This window comes from Canis aureus, chromosome 13 (assembly GCF_053574225.1).
Source record: "Canis aureus isolate CA01 chromosome 13, VMU_Caureus_v.1.0, whole genome shotgun sequence".
NCBI classification, from domain to species: Eukaryota; Metazoa; Chordata; class Mammalia; order Carnivora; family Canidae; genus Canis; species Canis aureus.
The window spans coordinates 19,974,323-19,994,725 of record NC_135623.1 but is presented as its reverse complement, the minus strand read 5'-3'; the positions used below and the strand labels follow the sequence as shown (position 1 = coordinate 19,994,725).

Genomic DNA, 20,403 nt, shown 5'->3' with positions numbered 1-20,403 from the left:
GGTTAATCAGAATAGCCCATGTTTGGCCATGCTAAAACTGGAATTATTAACAATAGTAGCAAACACTTACTTACTGAGTGCTTCCTGTTTATAAGACACTATGGTAAGAGCCTTTATGTTTGCTTATCACAATCCACCCCATGAAGAATGTACTACTATTAAACACACTTTACAGAGAAGAAAACTTGAGAAATTATAAATGAAGTTATTTGGCCAACTCATGTAACTAACAAGTAACAAAGCTGAGGTTCAAACACCAAACAGTTCCCTGTTCCTTTTAAAACTAAAATGTAACTTACATACCATAAAACTCATCCCCTTAAAGTGTACAAGTCAGTGGTTTTTAGCAAAGCCACCAAAAAGTTTGTAACCATCACCACCATCTAATTCTAGGACATTTTCAACAATCCGCTGAAAAAACCTTACCCATTAGTGGGGACTCACTATTGCCCACACCCATTCCCTGGCAACCACAAATCTACTTTCTGTCTCCACAGATTTGCCTATTCCAGACATTTTACATAAATGAAACCACACAGTACGTGGCCTTGTATCTTGCTTCTTTCACTTAAGCATAACATTTTCAAAGTTCATCCGTGTTGTTGTATCTATCAGTACTTTATAGTTGAATAATATCCCATTGTGTGGATGTTGTGTTTACCCATTCATCAGTTGATGGACACTGGACTGTTTTCATTTTTGGCTATTATAGATAATGTTGGTATGAACATTTGTGTATAGGTTTTTTGTTTTTTTTTAAGATTTTATTTATTTATGCATGAGAGACATATACAGGCAGAAGGAGAAGCAGGCAGAGGGAGAAGCAGGCTCCATGCAGGGAGCCTGATGTGGGACTCGATCCCTGTCTCCAGGATCCCACCCTGGGCTGAAGGCGGCACTAAACCACTGAGCCACCGGGGGCTGCCCTGTGTATAGGTTTTTATGTGAGCATATTTTTTTCTTTTTCTTGTGTATACACTTAGGACTGGAAGAGCCTCCCTTTTTAAACACTATGATTTTCTATTTCCCTATAAATTATACTATTGTGTTCAATTTGTCTCATTAATTTCAGCAAACTAATTTTATTAATATACAAAAATATAAATTATCAATAAATTATTAAGATCAGTAGAAATATAACCTGCATTACTAATACAAAATAGCATATATAGAGTGGTTTATGTGGATTTTGGTGTCATGAGGACATAAGTTTAAATCCTACTCTGCTACCTTTGGTTGTATACCAAGGTTTAGTACACTACACAGACTTTTCATTTGAGGCCGACAAATCAAAGACAAAGGTAGTTATGTTGTAGATTAGGATATGTACAAGACAGAGAAGAGAAGGTTTGCTTTCCAGTCCCAGCTCTACTCCTAACTAGCAATGTGTCATTGGGTAAATTATTTTCTCTGTCTAATCGTCTTTTTACTTATCTGTGAAACAACAGGAACCAGAATTCAGTTTCCAAGGTTCCTTCCAGTTTTGATATTCTACAATTTTACTCCATAAAATGTAATTACTGAAGAATTGCCAGTTATTTTTTAGAAACCATATTAAAACCAAGAATTTAAAAGAACTAAAAAAGTGGGGATCCCTGGGTGGCTCAGTGTTTTAGCGCCTGCCTTTGGCCCAGGGCACGATCCTGGAGCCCCAGGATCGAGTCCCACGTTGGGCTCCCGGCATGGAGCCTGCTTCTCCCTCCTCCTGTGTCTCTGCCTCTCTCTCTATCATAAATAAATAAATCTAAAAAAAAAAAAAAAAAAAAAAGAACTAAAAAAGCTCGCAAACCTGTGCCTGAAGCAGTCTCAGCTGTCTGTCTTGTTCTGTGAGGAACCTATAAGCATCTGGAGACAGTCCCATCATTCCATTATCTGACCCAGTCTTGGGTGTGTGCATGCATACTGCACAAGGTGATGGGTTACAGGAGTCCACATGCGAAGGTAGTCTTGCCACAGGTGATGGTTCTACAATGCTGTGGGGAGAACAAGTACTCGTGTTTCCCTGAGGTCTCAAGGCTATAGGACTACTTGAAGAACAGAATGCATTAGGGTACAGTGCTGGACATCCACCTGGGTGAAATAATGAATGCTTGTGAAGGGCTTCAGACTGGAGGTCTTGAACAGACCCTACTGTATTCATTCCTTGCCAAGAATTTATTGGACTATACTGCATGCAGCCATGATGCTGACAACAACCACAAACATTTGTAGGACAGTAAGACGGTGGTGATGGAGTAGGTATCTGAAGTTCCATTGGTCTTCCTGAATTATGGGATGAAAAAACAAAATTGTGTGGTTGAGACCATGAGGCAAGAGAAGACTGCTTGGAATTCAACACGGAGGATCTTACAGGATATTCTTCTTTGTGTACATCTGTATCAAGAGACGGCCTATTAATGGAAGATGGCTTAACACTGTTCCTGATGTGGGAGTTCCCATTCTTACAGGTAGATGGCTGCCTTACTCTGCCATGTTTCAAAGGAACAGTGCTCTGGGTTAATTGATTTGGTTGCCCTCTCAAGGAAAGCTCTCCAGCTTTGGCTTCTAGGCTGCATTTGTCATCGTAAAGCTGGGGTTGCAATGGCTCCAAGTGTTCAGAGTGGTTAATCAACAAAGGATTTTCACTATTCATCATTTCCAATGGCTTAGGCAGAGGATTAGATTCTATGAAATTGCCATCCAACACAAGCGAAAGTTCAGGAACTGATGGTTGGATCTTAGGAACCTATAAACGGGAAAGAAATGAAAGAGGAAAAGTATTTTTTAGTATGTTGCACTTTCTTCAAACTAATATTTTCCAAATTATATCCAATTACTTATTAAAAAGTACTTATTCTTTAGACAGTTGACATATATTTTCTAGGCACCTTCTACATGCTAGCACTAGGAATACAGTTGTGAGTAAAATAAACAAGGTCCTTGTCCTTACAAACTTACTTAACAATGGAATTCCTTTTATTGGAACACTGATTAATGTTGCTTATATAACATAGCACAATATGGGAAACTGTTTTAAAATAGACTTTTTAAAAATAAAAAAAAAAAAAATAAAAAAATGAATAAATAAATAAATAAATAAATAAATAAATAAATAAATAAATAAAATAGACTTTTTTAACCCTCTCTCTGCAAAAAACTTATCACTGGCAGAATGCTCCAATAGATCTTGTAACAAATAATGTTGCTGCATTTTAAGTAACAAAAGACCTGATAAGTATTTTAATAATTCTTATACTAAGTGAAAGTATTCACTGTTATTCTTTTTACTGATAGTGATTAGGAGTTGGAAGAGAACAGAAAAAAGTAAACTAAATATTCACTATGGTGAATTTGGTTACAATTTGTTATTCATTTTTAAAAATCTTTCCCATTCCTTTTTCTTCTAATAAGTAATTGGTCCAATTAAGGCACAACAGTTCCACAATAAACTACTGGTTGCCTGCAGTCAAAAAATTATGACAGAGATTACTGCAATCTCCAAAATCAAGTTTGTTTTCTCAGATTTGGTGATAAGAATCAATGTGAAGTTCTAGTGATAGTATAGAATGTTGAGTCTATATGGGTTAATAGCACCATGTTCTGAAACCAAATCTTCTGAACTACTATTTTTACTGAATTCCAAACCTCCTGAATCCCAGCTTTACTACTTACTAGTTGTTTAATACTGGGTAGGCAACTTAACCAATCTGTGCCTCAGTTTTCTCTGGAAGTATAATTACATGTACTTACTAGAATATGTACACATATATATATACATTATTACATACACAACATAATAACTACATGTACCTGTGAGAAATAACTATATCTGTGTATACAGATAATAGCCACACAGATGTATAGCTAGACAGATCGTCGAATAAAACTTAAATAAGCTTGAGGTAATATTATTGAATAACATGAAAAGATTTTAAGTTTTTTTTTTTTTTTAAGATTTATTTATTTATTCATGAGAGACACAGAGAGAGGCAGAGACATAGGCAGAGGGAGAAGAAGCAGGCTCTATGCAGGAAGCCCGATGTGGGACTACACTTTAGGTCCCAGGGATCACAACCTGAGTCAAATGCAGACGCTCAACCACTGAGCCACCCAGGTGTCCCAGATTTTAGGTTTATAAACACATAGGTGGGTTCTTCACAAGATCAATAATACCTTCTGACTCACAGGATGAGGACTAGGAATTGGTCTTGGAGAAAAATCTTCATCTTCAACACCAGAGTCATGATCATTTATTGGCATTTTTCCTGGAGATAACTTTTGGGAAGACCTAAAGAATAGAGGGGAGTAAAGAAAAGTCTTCAGTAATCTGTTTATTTTTTTTTAAGATTTTATTTATTTATTCATGAGAATACACAGAAAGGAGAGAGAGAGACAGGCAGAGACACAGGCAGAGGGATAAGCAGGCTCCATGCAGGGAGCCGGACATGGGACTCGATCCCAGGTGGTCTCCAGGATCACGCCCCAGGCTGAAGGTGGCGCCAAACCGCTGAGCCACCTGGGCTGCTCTATTTGTGTATTTGTTCTTTCTTTTTGAAACTGAATAAAGTCCTTTTTTTTTTTAAAGATTTTATTTATTTATTCATAGAGACACAGAGAGAGAGAGAGAGAGGCAGAGACACAGGCAGAGGGAGAAGCAGGCTCCATGCAGGGAGCCTGACGTGGGACTCAATCCCAGGTCTCCAGGATCACACCCCAGGCTGCAGGCGGTGCTAAACTGCTGCGCCATGGAGGCTACCCTGAATAAAGTCCTTTAATAATCCCCAGTAGCATCTGGATCATTTAATTTAGTATCTGACAACCATAGATTATTTTGTTTTTCGGGCTAGTGTTAGTGGCCTAGAAAAGCTGGTCCAGTCAGATTCATGCATAATAAACTACCTCCCTTTGCCTGATCATGGGAAGTTTAACTCAGTTTTCCTTAAAGTTGCAAAATACCAATAGTTACCAAGCTATTTTCTAATTAACCACTTTGAGGAATGTAGTTATAAATACCGCATAGTGCTCGCCAAAAAAAACTTATAAACTGGTGATAAATCTGTACACTTATTGCATTAAACACTGTGTTAAAAAGGGAACTCAATAAGAAACTGTTACATTTTCCTGTACACTTACATCTCTGATGGGACATTAACTGAGGTCCCTCCTCCTACCAAGTCAGTTGTAGTCATTGCATCACAGGGGCCTACCCCAACGGAACACAACAAACCTTGAGTGCTGGTAATGAGTTTCAAAAGGCAAATTTAGAGTTTAAGACTAAAATCTGGAAGACTATACACATCAGGTTTTTTTTTGCATCCTAGATAAAGTTTCAACAGGATGAGTTCAGGAAAGAGAAAAGCCAGAAGGAAATTAAGAGTTAAGACAATGATGGACTCCCTCAGAAAGGGTCCTATATCCTGGCAGGGAGCACAACAGAAATGCCCAGGTAGATGTGAAGGTCGGACAGCAGGGGAGAACTTTGCCCTAAACCCTGGTGGGCTGAGAAGCACTCAGGTCCTTCAGTGCTGAGGTGCTTCAATGAAACAATCAGAACGTCTGCATGGTGCGTTTAAGCAGCAGGGTCTACAAAGTTCTCCCCTAGCACCCAAGAGTAACATGGAGAATATTATGATACCTACTGTGCCTCAGTACAGCATGGACATGACAGAGATCCAAGGACCTGACTAGAGTAAGGAAATCACAGTGGAGGCCTGCACAAACCTACTGCCAAAGACCAGATGTAAAAGAAAATACCAGAGCAGATGGCAACTTAGCTGCATGATAATCATGTCATCCCACATCATTACTCTTGGCATAGCATTAATTCCTCCAAATTACATATAACTTCACAGAAAAGTGGATAAAGAGACCTTGAATTGACTGAAATTTGGTTTCTATAACCAATTGGACAGTCAAATTAGAAATTAAATTAAATTACTTTTAAAAAGAAAAAAAGTTACATTTTTTGAACCTGAGTTTGTGGTAAAGAATTAGTATATTTTTAAAAAGATTTTATTTATTTATTTGAGAAAGAGAGGAAGAGAGCACAAGTAGGGGGTAGGAGTGGAGGAAGAGGGAGAAGCAGATTTCCCTGCTGCACAGGGAACCCGACTCGGAGCTCAATCCCTAGGACCCTGGGATCATGACTTGAAGGCAGATGCTTAACTGACTGACACACCCAGGTGCCCCAAGAATTAATATTTGCTACATACCTACTTATGATAACACACATATCAACACCCACATAAAATTTCTGACATTGAGCAATAAAATTCATTTCTGAGCTTTTGTAGTACCAAAAGCAAAAAGAAAAAACTTTATGTTGTATAATTATAAGATCAGTTCTTTAGGTAAGACAAAAATTTTACTAAAATCTAAAAGTGACTGTTACTAAAGTTTTGATCAGAGTTGAAAGTTGGCAGTTTTCAAAAATAACGCTAAAGAAATTATGTGTCTCCTTAATCTGGCTTTTTAAATATTCAATGAAATCTTGAATAAAGACTTAAAAAGACACCAAAGGTATTCCTGAAAAAGCTGTAAGAATATAGTTTTCCAGTAACCTAATGTATTTCAAGGATAACTTAAAACGCCCAAAGATGGAGACAGTATAACTCAGGTATTTTTCTAATCCTCTCAGAACCTGTGGCTATGTTTATTGTAAAAGGGAGTTTGCAGATGTGATTAAGTTAAAGATCTTGATATGTGGAGATTATCCTAGATTATCCAGGCAGGCTCAATGTAATCACAAGGGCCCTTATAAAATGGAGGCAAAAGGGTCAGAGTCAGAGAAGGAGATGTGAAGATAGAAGCAGAAGTCAGAAGCTAGCTTTGAAGAGAGAGTGAGGGGCCACCAGAAAAAGAATGCACATGGCCTCTAAAAGCTAGAAAAGGGAATAAAATGGATTCTCTACTAAAGCTTCCAGAAGGAATGCAGCCCTATCATCACTTTGATTTTAGCCTCAAATACCATTTCAGACTTCTGACCTCCAAAACTGAAAGGCAATAAATTTGTATTATTTTTAAGTCAACAAGTTTGTGGTAATTTGTTAGAGCAGCAACAAGAAACTACTTCTGATTCAGTCATAATTCCCACTTTACAGATGGAAGAATAATGTTCAGAACTAGGATTTGAATGTTGTGACCTGTATAAATAGTTGGTATAGTTGGCATTTGTTTTATTTTAAAATTGTACCATAAGTTCCATCTATACAATCAAGTGTTATGGACAGATGAATGAATGCTATGAAAAAAGTCAAGCCATTTTCTCAATAATGGCAATAATCTACAATGAACCTATACCTTCTGTTTCCCATGAAAGATATTAAACAAGCAATATTAAAGGGGTCCAAAGACAGGTTAAGGTTATAGTCAAAAAGTTGTGAAAAGGACAAATTAACTACTAGGGTAAGTCAAAATAACAATAGTTTTATTGTTGTTTTATTGTCAGGACACCTGACTAGCTCAGTAGAGGATATGACTCTTGATCTCAGGGTTCTGAGTTTGATCCCCAAATTTGGGGGCAGAGTTTACTATGAAAACAATACTTTCAGACCTACAGCATCAAAGAACAAACCAGGATTCCAAAATAACTTTCAAATGAGGATACCAAATATTTGGCAAATTACTAACTTAAATTAATGGACCTCTCCAATCATATGGAGAACAATCAACACCTCATCACTGGAATATAAATTCCATGAGGGAAGAAATCTGTCTGCCACTGTTTTTATTTTATTTTTTTAAAGATTTTTATTTATTCATGAGAGACACAAAAGAGAGGCAGAGACACAGGCAGAGGGAAAAGTAGGCTCCCCACGGGGAGCCTGATGCGGGACTCAATCCCAGGACGCCAGGATCACGACCTGAGCCAAAGGCAGACACTCTCAACCACTGAGCCACCCGGGTGCCCTGCAAGTGTTTTTAATACCACCATATTCCCAGCTTTTAGCACACCACCTGCCATACAGAAGAATGAGAAAGCATGAAGGGTTAATTTTATGTGTCAACTTGGCTAGGCCATGATAACCAGATATTTGGTCAATCATTATTCTAGATATTTCTGTGAAGGTTTTTTTTTTTTGAGGGCATCAGGGAAAGAGGAGGGACAGAGGGAGGGAAAAAGAATCTTAGGCAGGCTCTATAAACAGTGTGGAGCCCTACGCAGTGCTCAATCTCACAACCCTGAGACCATGACCTGAGCCAAAATCAAGAGTTGGGACACTTAACTGACTAAACCACTCAGGAGTCTCTCTGTGAAGGTATTTTTAGATGAGATTAACGTTAAAATCAGCAGACTACCGAGTAAAGCAAATTATCCTCCACAATGTGGATGGGCCTTATCTAGTCACTGAAGGCCTTAATAGAACATACAAAGCAAGAAGAGGAAATTCAGCTAGCAGACCACTTTTGGACTCTAACTGAAACTTTTCTCAGCCTCCACAATTGCACAAGCCAATTTCATAAAACAAATCTTTCCCCCTCTCTCTCTCCATCCTGCTGTTTTTGTTTCTCTGGAGAACCCTAATACAAAGGAACATGTTTTTTTACCAGAAAAGGTTTATCAGACCCAAAACGCCACAGCCATTATTTAATTAATATTCCCCAAGCGTATTTCATTTTTTAGGTAGAGAAATTACATCTTACAGTAGTTTCTCTGATAGACCCAGGTTTAAAACTATACGGAAGAGAAGAACAAACAGAAGGCAAACTAACAAAAACAGGATGCTTCTTCCTAAGCAAGATGATTTCTTGACACTTTTCCCCCCATGTAATAAAGCAACTCAAATGACAACCATATTTAAGTTGTCACTTCATTAAAATTATCATCCAACATCTGAGTATGAAGTAATGCATTTAAAGCAAGGACATTTTATCATATCTAAGATACACAATCAGTTTCATCAGATTGGGGAGTTACTTTAATTACTCATCAACAACTAGTGGATATAATTTTAAAAGTACATATTATAACAAAAATTTATTTATTTATTTATTTGTTTGTTTATTCATAAATAAAGATTTTATTTATTTATTCATGAGAGACACACACAGAGAGAGGCAGAGAGACAGGCAGAAGGAGAAGCAGGCTCCATGCAGGGAGCCCGACATGGGACTTGATTCCAGGTCTCCAGGATCACGCCCTGGACTGAAGGAGGTGCTAAACTGCTGAGCCACCCAGGCTGCCCTCTTTTATCTTTTTAAAAAAATATTTTACTTATTTATTTGAAAGAGAGAGAGCGCACACAGAGGGAGAGGGAGAAGCAGACTCCCTGCTGAGCAGGGAGCCTGATATGGGGCCTGATTCCAGAACCCTAGGATCATGACCTGAGCCAAAGGCAGACACTTAACCAATTGAACCACCCAGGCACCCCCATCTTTTACCTTTTAGTTGAAATATTCTTAGAAACCTTGTTGAAAAACTCTGTTTCTGCATTTTGACTTTCAGCAGTCAGTTCAAAATGGAGTGAATTCGTGTCAGAAGGTTCAACATTCTGAAATAAAGTAGGCTGTACTTTGAGAGCTGACTTAAGCAAAAACACCAGTGAATTCTATTTAGCTGAAAAGTAGCTAGCTCTGAAACACTAGAAGGAGGAGACTTATTTCTATTACAGTACCCTTTTTAAAAAAATTATTTTTAAAATTGAGATACAACTGCCATTATCACATTACATTAGTTTCAGGTGTGCAACATAATGATTCTATATTTGTATATAATGCAAAATGCTTATCACAATAAGTCTAGTTAACATCTATCACCATACAGTTACAATTCTTTCTCCTTCTGTTGAGAACTTTTAAGATCTACTGCCTTAGCAACTCTCAAAGACAAGTTATTAATCATACCATGCTACACATTACATCCTCATGTCTTATAACTGTTCGGACCTTTTGACTCCCTTCACCCATTCTGGCCATCCTCAACCTTCTACCAATCTGTTTTCTGTATCTATGAGTTCAGATTTCACCCATAAGTAAGATCATATGGTAGTCGGCCTTCTTTGACTTCTTTTACTTAGCACTTCAAGGTCCAACCATGTTGTCACAAATGACAGGATTTCTTCTTTTTTATGACTGAATAACATTCCACTGTATGTATGTATATGTGTGTATATATATATAATATGATATATAATATCATATATGTATGTGTATATATAATCAATCTATCTGTCTATCTATCTATCTATCTATCTATCTCACACTTTCTTTATCCAGTCACCCATCGGTGGATATTTAGGTTGCCTCTATGTCTTGGCTAACAGTGCTGCAGTCAACATGCGGGTGCAAAGGTCTTTTCAAGTCTGTGTTTTTGTTTCCTTTGGATAAAAATCCAGAAGTGGAACTGCTTAAAAATATGTTAGTTCTACTTTTTTGAAACCTTTTTTAACTGTCCATTCCCCTGCCATACAAATGAAAGTGAAAACTTAATTATCTCTATTATGTAACTCACTCGATAACCAGGGATTCAGTGAAGAAATGAACTGTGAACTGAGAATGTGATCTAAAGAATAATATATGTTTCTAAAATGGAAATGTATTAGACTTCAATTAAGAGAATTATATTTATAATTAATTAAATACAAAAACTTGATTCAAAAACTGATATTGCCTATAAATGTAATTCAAGAAGACACAAAATAGGAGCTGAGTGAAAACAAATGATTATTTAGAAGTATTCAATATTTTTGTATAAAATACACAATTTTTTTTTAAAGTTTTATTTCTTTAAGCTCTACATCCAACATGTGGCTTGAACTCATGACTCCAAGATCAAGGGGTTTTTTTTTGTTTTGTTTTGTTTTGTTTTTTAATTTTTATTTATTTGTGATAGTCACAGAGAGAGAGAGAGAATGAGGCAGAGACACAGGCAGAGGGAGAAGCAGGCTCCATGCACCGGGAGCCCGACGTGGGATTCGATCCCGGGTCTCCAGGATCGCGCCCTGGGCCAAAGTCAGGCGCCAAACCGCTGCGCCACCCAGGGATCCCAAGATCAAGAGTTATATGCTTTTCTTAAGAATATAAATTTTTTTATTCTTAGTCTGAGACATAGGACAATCAATCATTTTACTGAAAAGCAGTCTGAATGTTTTTACATAATGACACTTAGGGTTTCAAAGATCTACTTTTTCTGTGACCATCACTTATGTACTTTTACGTGTTTTATGAGATACAGCAACAATCTATTCTGATTCCTGGGATCAGACATAAACACTGACTTTCATCTGAGAAACCATTTGTTATACCTACATATTTAAAAAATAACAGGGTAAATAAAATACTAAGATTACAAATCAACTCTCAATATCATAAAATGATACCAATATATAAATTTTTGATACTCTTCAAAGGCTTTAGAACAACATGGGTAAATTATTCTGAAAAGCTCTGATCCTGTATTATAATTTGGTTCTGCAGACATGATCTGAAATTTATAAAATATTAACCATAAATGAATAAAGTTAATATTCAATAATAATTATAAATATGGGACACCTGGGTGGCTCAGTGGTTGAGTGTGTGCCTTTGGCTCAGGGCATGATCCCAGGTTTCCGGGATCGAGTCCTGCATCGGGCTACCCGCAGGAGCCTGCTTCTCCCTCTGCCTGTGTCTCTGCCTCTCTCTGTGTCTCTCATGAATAAATAAATAAAATATTAAAATAATAATAATAATAATTATAAACAAATCTAATAGTTTGAGTAACTATGTTAAAGGGTAAAGACCATTGTGTTTAAACTGCCAACATGACCCTAAACAATCATTAATGTGCCAGGTAATCAAATCACTTACTTTGAAAAGATGTAATGTTTCCTTGCTGGTTAGTAGCTGGAACTGAAGGTCAGACGACCTGCCATCACAGGGGAGGCATTCATAAAATTCAGGATCCTTATGTGTCACAGAATAGAGAACTATAATGAAATTTCCAGATTCTGAAAAAACCCTGGACAAAAAAAAATGCCATTTAATTAAAAATTTCTAATAATAAGAATATATTCTAACAACTCTACATGAATCTCTCAATCTAGTTAATAAACTACCTAAGCAGTCTAACTTTGGGAAGAAAACTGGGGAGTAGGACGCCTGGGTGGCTCAGTCAGTTCAATGTCTGACTTTGGCTCAGGTTGTGATCTCCAGATCCTGGGACTAGGCCCATATCGCACTCTGTGCCTGGCGAGGGGTCTGCTTGTCCCTCTCCCTCTGCATGACATGTGCATCCCCCACCCTCACCCCGGCCATGTGTTTGGTCTGTCTCAAATGAATAAAGTCTTAAAGAAAAAACTAGGAAGCAAATTTGTGCTTACTTTTTAGTGTTACTGATTTTTTATTTTTAAAATATATTTTATTATGAAATACATATTCCTTGTAAAAACTTCAAGCAAAATAGATATATAAAACAAAATGAAAATCACCTCACTCTCTGGTTTAGCGTACACATCTCTGTAATTTTCTCCTCAGCATACAAAAACATTTTTCACAATCTAACAAAAATGAGGCCATACCATACATACTATAGTTGACTCTTGAGCAACGAGTTTGACCTGTGTAAGTCCACTTACACATGAATTTTGTCAAATACAGCACAGTAGTATAAATGTATTTAGTCTTCTGTATAATTTTAATATTTTTTTCTCCATCTTGTTTTATTGTAGAATACTTATAATACTGTGAGAATATTTAAAGTATATAATGCATATAACATATAAAATATGTGTTAACTAGATTATCTATAAAGCTTTTGGTCAACAGTAGGCTATTAGTATAAGTTTTTAGGGAATTAAGTTATATCCAGTAGTTTTTGTGTTTTTTTAAGTAAATTCTATGCCCAACATGGGGCTTGAACTTATGACTCAGAGATCATGAGTCACATGCTCTACTGACTGAGCCAGCTGACACCTCATATGCAGATTTTTTACTGAGCACCCCACCTACATTGTTTCAAGGGCAACTGTTTTAGTGATTGCTATTTTTTATTTGACTATCTTGAATTTCTTCCCATGTCACTATTTTATATCATGTCTTAGACTTTTTTTTTAAAAGATTTTATTTATTTATTCATGAGAGATACACAGAGAGAGAGAGAGAGAGAGAGAGAGAGAGGCAGAGACACAGGCAGAGGGAGAAGCAGGCTCCATGCAGGGAGTCCGACGTGGGACTTGATCCCGGATCTCCAGTATCACACCCTGGGCCGAAGGCGGTACTAAACCACTGAGCCACCCGGGCTGCCCATGCCTTATACTTCTTTACTCATTTTAAGTGACTACATAATATTATCATTTATAGATGACATTATTCACCTAGACTTCTAAAAGTACGTATTTTAATTATTTACAATATTTCACTATTAATAACACAGATAAAAACATTCATTTTATTATTCATTGCATGTCTTACCAATTATTTGTAAAGTCATCAAGAATCCCTAAAATACATACTAAAATTAATTAAAAGATATCCTTTCTTTTAAAAGTTCACATCAGGCCACTTCACTTTTACAGAAGACCTCTGTTAGAACCTGTTTTCAGTAACTGAGAGAAATGTGAAGAGGATTTTTGCTTCTACAAAAAAAAGCAAAATCAAAAATAATGTTCAGCATTTGTTTTGCATGAGCCATTATAGAGGTAAATGTGCACCAAAAGCAAGAGTAGCCCTGTCAGGCTCCTTCCTCAGGAACTACACTCAGCATCAAGTAGCCTTGGCTTTGTACTGTGTCTGTGAGTACTGTTTGAGCTAAGAGACAAATGGTGGTGGCATCACATACAAAATAACAATTAAATGAGGAGTTGAGGTAAGAAAGTTCCCTTGTGGGCAGCATGGTGGCTCAGCGGTTTAGCACTGCTTTCAGCCCAGGGCATGATCCTGGAGACCCAGGGTCGAGTCCCACGTCGGGCTCCCTGCGTGGAGCCTGCTTCTCCCTCTGCCTGCGTCTCTGCCTCTCTCTGTGTGTCTCTCGTGAATAAATAAATAAAATCTTAAAAAAAAAAGAAAGTTCCTTTGTTTGTTCCAATGCTTGTGCTTCAGTTCCAGAAAGAAAATTAAATCTCATCTCAAATATTTATTACAGTACTAGCATTAGCACTGTGTAACTTAATAAAACACGCATAAGGCAACAAACTCAAATTCATTTTTAATCAGTTCACTGAAAATTAATCTCTTTATAAAATCAGATGCTACAGTAGATGATCCCTAGGGTTTATTCACCACATGAAAAAAGTGTATCTTCTGTGTTACAGTACTGTGGTTAGGCAAATGAATTCCTTCACATTTCCAAGTATACTACAACCTCACCTTTGTCTGGTTTTATTCCAGACAATTTTTATTCCAAGTTTTATTCCATCAGTAAAAGATCTTACAAATCTTAATGTAAGATTTGTTTTTCTTAGTGCACTTAATCTTCTGGTCTATATAAGTATTATAAATGGCTAAAGCACTGTATGAATTTTATTTTATTATTTATCTTTAAAAGATTTTATTTATTCATGAGAAACACAGAGAGAGAGAGGCACAAACACAGGCAGAGAGAGAGGGAGAAGCAGGCTCCAGGCAGGGAGCCCGACATGGGATTCGATCCCGGGTCTCCAGGATCACGCCCTGGGCTGAAGGTGGCGCTAAACCGCTGAGCCACCTGGGCTGCCCCACACCGTATGAATTTTAAACCAGACATGTTCAGGAAAACATGAACAGGGGAGAAGATTAAAATACAAAATATCACTTGCCTTTCTTGAATAGAAGGACTGAACATGTATCGTAAGCAGCAAGCCCATACCTGAGGACTATATATATGTATAATTCCAGACAGCCAACTAAAAGAAAAAAATACAAATTAAAAGCTATAGTCACTTACAAATTAACACTTAATGTGCTTTACATTCTTAAAGTAATACGGGAGAGATTCTTGATATTTACCAGCGATACATTAAGCAGCTCATAAATAAGAAATCTATGAACACCAGACCATGCTAATAATTAAAAGGAATATAGATATATAGATACAGTCAGAGCTTTCTCTCTGCCCTCTTCCACCTGAGAGGACAAGAAAATGGTGGGACACAAAATGGTTAACAACAGAGATGAAAGAAGGAATCAATTAGAATCATCTAGCCTGGACTAAGAAAAATGTGCTAAATTAGGGGAGAATGAAGTTAGGAGCCTAAAACTATAGAGTTATTGAGAGGATTAAATGTCGTAACATATATATGTAGCCCAAATCACCCAAGGCTCTTAATAGGCATTCACTTGATATAATCCATAGCTAATACCAAGACCATAGGAAACAGACTGTAAGATTTTGTGGTCTGCAGAATATTTGTGCATTCTCATTATTTAACTTTGCATATAGCACCAAACCCCTCTATTCTATTATTCAAACTCTTCAAGGTCCCCCTCAAGTTTGCCTTCTTTAAGGAAACGTCCCTATCATCTCTGTAATGAAGACTAGTAACACTCACTGTCTATATATTGCTCATTTCATAATAAATCACATACTTCCTGATTATTTTTTTATTTGTGAATATACGCATATTTTATTGCTTCACCTTTATTAAAAACTCCTTGGAAAATTTTTAAGCCCAACACAGTACCAAATACAGTACTATGCATAGGGTAAACACACAATAAATACTCAACATAAAATTTCTGACTGAATAATCTATCTAAATGTCCTTAACCACGAACTCTAATGAGAAAGGCATTAACACTAAAGGAAATTTCCATAAAACTGCTTGGCAGTATATTTTAAAGTGTTATTCTGAGCCCTGGCTTCTTCAAGGTCCCTTAAAGACAGGGGGTAGTGATGGAGGTTGAAGAAACAGGGCTCTAAGGTTTCAATTTCAGCAAAAAGAACTCAACGTTGTATGTTTTATTTATGCTTATTACATACATTTGAATACATATGTGGCTGGAAAGGTTTTCATACATAATACAATACTTACATCCCCACTAACGGTAGAGAACAAACCTTGGGATCCGATTCCAGCAAAAGTAACAATTTGCGTGTTTCGTCCATAGTAAGATATCTAAACAGAAGACATTCGTGTAAAAAACAATTAAAAGAGTATGTCCTTTTTACCTAAAAGAGATAATCTGAGTGCTTGAAGAAGCTTATTTTAAGCAGAGAAGATGATTCAAATAAATGTTTTCTCTCATACACACGCACACAAAGAAAACTTCAATATGTAAAAAACGAATCCAGTAAGAGGAAGGAATTGAAGAGATTTAATATCTTAAAATTTCTATTAAAATGGCCATTGAAGATCACACCACTTTTTTAAAAGTTTTGCTCTAAAAGTAGCCACTTATTTTAATCAGGAATATTAAAATCAAGGCTATTTCAGATTCAAATAGATTTCCAGGGAGAAGTGAATTTCCTGTTACTAAAAGTGTTCAAGCATCCAGGTGATCTGAGAAGACTGCAACAGATGTGACTTTTCACTAACGAAACTGAATTATGTGAGGTATATTCAACTTTCCATGCACTATATTTCTCCAACCACTATCAAAGAATGTTGTAACCATTATGACCCCAAAATTCACTTTTTCCTAAAAGGAAACTATACCACATTTAAACTTTGTTATTATATTTATTATTGACAGTGGCTTTTTTTTAAAGTTTATTTTATTTTTTAAAGTAATCTCTATACCTAGTATGGGGCTTGAACTCAAGACCCTGAGGTAAAGAGTCATATGCTCCATTGACTAAGCCAGCCGGGCACCCCCATTACTGATAGTAAATTTTAAGAATATGAATGACCATAGAATCGTCAAGAGTTGGGGTGTGTGAGTGGCTCAGTCAGAGTTGGGGTGTGTGAGCGGCTCAGTCAGTTAAGTGTCAGACTCTTGATGTCAGCCCAAGTTATAATCTCACGGTTGTGAGGTTGAGCTCCTTATCAGCACTAGGCATGGGGCATGCTTAAGATTCTTTCTCTCCCTCTCCCTCTGCCCTTCACACTACCATCCCCCAGTCCCAGTACTTTCACTCTCTCTCTTTGGGGAGAAAAAAAAAAAAAAAAAAGTTAATTTCATCATTATGGCTTTAAAACACAAAAATAAAAAGGATACTATCAGTAACATAAAGTCTTGATAGTACCACTGAGGATATATTTTATTGCTATAATAGCCCTAAAACACAAAAATAATGAATTTATCAGGCCATGTGACAAGATGAGTAAGCCTGAGTTGGCAGGGAGATTTATGGATCAATGACACTTAGGGTTGCCTGGCTGGCTCAATAATAGAGCATGCGACTCTTGAGCTCAGGGTTGTGGGTTCAAGACCACGCTGGGTGTAGAGATTACTTAAAATAATATCTTAGGGAAATAATGACACTGGGGCATCTGGTTGGCTCAGTCAGAAAAGCATGCCACTCCTGATCTCAGGGTTATGAATTCAAGTCCCATACTGGGTATGGAGATTATTTAAAAAAAAAAAAAAAAAAAAAAAGTTATTTTTTTTACACCTGCTTTGAAAGCTCTTTTGCCTTGACCATCTAATAAAATCTCATTCTTTAAAAGAACTTTCTATGATTTTCCCAGGCAATCGGGACACACCTTCCTGCTTTCCCTGCACTGAATATGAACCCCCATTATGTTTATCTGCATGTTTACATATTAATATACTTAATGGACAAAAAATAAGGTTTCTAAGCTACTTAATTCCAGTGTCTAACACAATACCTATTCCATAACGGATCCTAAAAAATATCAGGGTACTGCACCTGGGTGGCTCATTTGGTTAAGCGTCTACCTTTAGCTCAGGTCATGATCCTGGGGCCCTGGGATGGAGCCCCATACCAGGCTCCCTGCTCTGCAGGGAGCCTCCTTCTCCCTCTCTCTGCCTCTCCCCCAACTTGTGCTATCTCTTGTTCACTCTCTACCTCAAATAAAAAGTAAAAAATCTTAAAAAAAAAAAAAACTAAATCTTAAAAAAAATACTAAATAAATGAATGTAGTCAAGGAAAAGGACAAATGTCACAAATTAAATAATTCTAGGTAAGAAGGGGCAAAGAAAATAGGCGATTAGATAGAATTCTGAACATCCTGGGTTACCAGCATGCCAAGGGGTCAAAGAAAGACAAATTCATGCTTCACTAGTGGATGGGCATAGGTTTAAGAAAAACAAATTAATTTTTTAGTTAATTTTAACAAAAATTCCCATGTCCCAACTGAGAAGGACTTTATTACCCCCAAGAGAATTAAATGTTTCAGTTAATTCAAACACTTGATTTCTATCACCTTTGGCTATATCACAATAATGGAACATACCCTTTGACCTTTGTACCACTCCAACCAGAAGGGTGCTCTGGTCGGCACGTGGGACTCAAAAATAGGACTTTTCTTGCCATTCCCGGGACCCTGTAAAAAGTAAACCCTCTTTTTCTTTTCCTCCTTTCAAAAGGCATTTTTAGAGAATTGGACCTGGAGCTGAGTGTATCTTGGCAAACATTTTCAGCTCCAGAGACCTAACAGGAACTAGGGTGGAGTCAGGGAAAGGAAACCAGAAGTGAATTGCTTAGACTTTAAAGCAGAGGGTGCTTACATTGTCTAACCTAGGTTCGTAGACAATAGATAAAGAAAGTGGATGAGGATTCAGGGAAGTAGTCCTGCTGAGGGTCAGAAAGCATGCAATTTGGCTTATATTTCCTAAGAAACTAAGAGTGGTGATAGAAAGCTGGAGAGGATGCTGTTCCAACTATGTGGGGAAACTCCACCCTCAAGTGGTTGATAATTTGGTAAGCAAGATTCTACAAATTTTTATTTAGTTATCTCCTTTCTCTGTCTGCAATGCTCATTATTCACAATTAAAACTGCAAGTAACAAATTTTTCAGCCCCTGTTAGGCTTATAGTCAGATTATAGTTTAAAAAAAAAAAAAAAAAAAAGGCAAGACAAAAAGACGACAACCCAAACCTAGGCAAAAAAAAAAAAACAAAGAACAAGTAACAGGTTAATTTCTTCTACTTTCAAATCGCAAAATACAACCAATTACTAATATAAATTTTAATATTAATTTTTCTTGGAGTAATAGGCACAACTCTGAACTATATGAGGCAAAATTTAACAACTTCATTTTTTCCCTTCCTTGGTTATTTATCTAGCCACCATAGATCTCTGACTTGTCAACTGAATGCACAAACATTTCATATGATGTGGGTACCATGAAAATATACTGATATAACCAATATTTAAAATTACTTTATCTCTTACTTACCCATATTTATAGGTACCTTGAACTTGAGAAATATTCAAATTACTGCTCAAATTTCTTGCCAGAGCTGTTGGAATAACGGGGATAGGCTTCACAGGTGTGCACTTAAAGGTATTTGCCAGAGTTACTGCTGCCCAGTGCAAATCCAAATCCACAATGTCCAAACTTTCCCTGGAAGTGATATGAACTCTTAGGGAAAGCAGCTTACCACAATCCAAGGAATCTTTGCTACATACATGGTGCTGCAGAGCCTGAGGAATCAATATTACACAATTATTTTAAAACTTTGAAATTTGTCCATATTTATAAATGTTTGATCTCATACTGGTACATATATACATATGTATACCTTCAACTGACAAAATTAAATAATTTCTGATTTGCAATATTTCAATTCTCTCATTTCTTCCATGTGACCAAAAAGTTACATGAATACTTATGTCAAAGCAAGTCAAGATTTACTGAACCAAACTCTATCACACATTGCCAACTTAAATGCCCCAGCAGCATCTCAAATTCTTTTTTTTTTTAGGATTTTATTTATTTTTTTCATGAGAGATATAGAGAGAGGCAAAGACATAGGCAGAGGGAGAAGCAGGCACCCTGTGGGGAGCCTGATGCAGGATTTGATCCCAAGACCCGAGGATCAGGACCTGAGCCAAAGGCAAACACTCAACCACTGAGCCACCCAGGTGCTCCAGCATTTCAAATTCTTATGAGAGAATATCACTTCCAATTAACATTTAAGACATGAAAAAAAGGATGTAAACTACCTCTGACTCAACTCAGAAAATCTAAAGTCCATTCTTTTTTTTTTTTCCCATTCTTCTTTATTACTATTATTATTGTTTTTTAAAGATTTTGTTCATTTAAAAGAGAGAGCAAGCATGAGAGGTGGGTGGCAAAGGGAGAGGAAGTAGATCCCCCCCCCCCCCCCCATTGAGCAGGGAGCTGACTTAGGGCTTGATCCCAGGACCCTGGATCACAACCTGAGCCAAAGGCAGACACTCAACCAACTGAACCACCCAGGTACCCCTAATTATTTTCTTATTACCCCAAATTGTCAAGTCAGTTCTTCTTGCATAGTTGCTCATGCCCACTGTGTCCTTCCTAGACATTGTCCTTCAGGCTAATACACCTTCTCTTACACCTGACTACTGACATGGCCTACCTACTCTCTCTGACTTTAGTCAGGCTGCCCTATCAGATTAACTATCTTTGATTTAAT

General features: G+C 37.0%; 1 protein-coding gene across 6 annotated transcripts in view; it reads right to left on the bottom strand.

The window, feature by feature from the left end:
• STIL (STIL centriolar assembly protein) overlaps positions 1-20,403 on the bottom strand; it is a 59,662-nt gene that overhangs the window by 29,078 nt on the left and 10,181 nt on the right. For 4 of the 6 annotated variants that reach the window (XM_077845043.1, XM_077845045.1, XM_077845044.1 and 1 more), the window contains exons 6-12: positions 19,179-19,426; positions 15,906-15,989; positions 14,691-14,777; positions 11,767-11,917; positions 9,361-9,470; positions 4,153-4,267; positions 1,790-2,725 (exon numbers count right to left, since the gene is read on the bottom strand). In XM_077845043.1, coding sequence (XP_077701169.1) covers positions 1,790-2,725; positions 4,153-4,267; positions 9,361-9,470; positions 11,767-11,917; positions 14,691-14,777; positions 15,906-15,989; positions 19,179-19,426 — 1,731 coding nt within the window. The remainder of the gene's footprint in view (positions 1-1,789; positions 2,726-4,152; positions 4,268-9,360; positions 9,471-11,766; positions 11,918-14,690; positions 14,778-15,905; positions 15,990-19,178; positions 19,427-20,403) is intronic. The other 2 variants (XM_077845046.1, XM_077845048.1) reach the window with 2 other exon arrangements.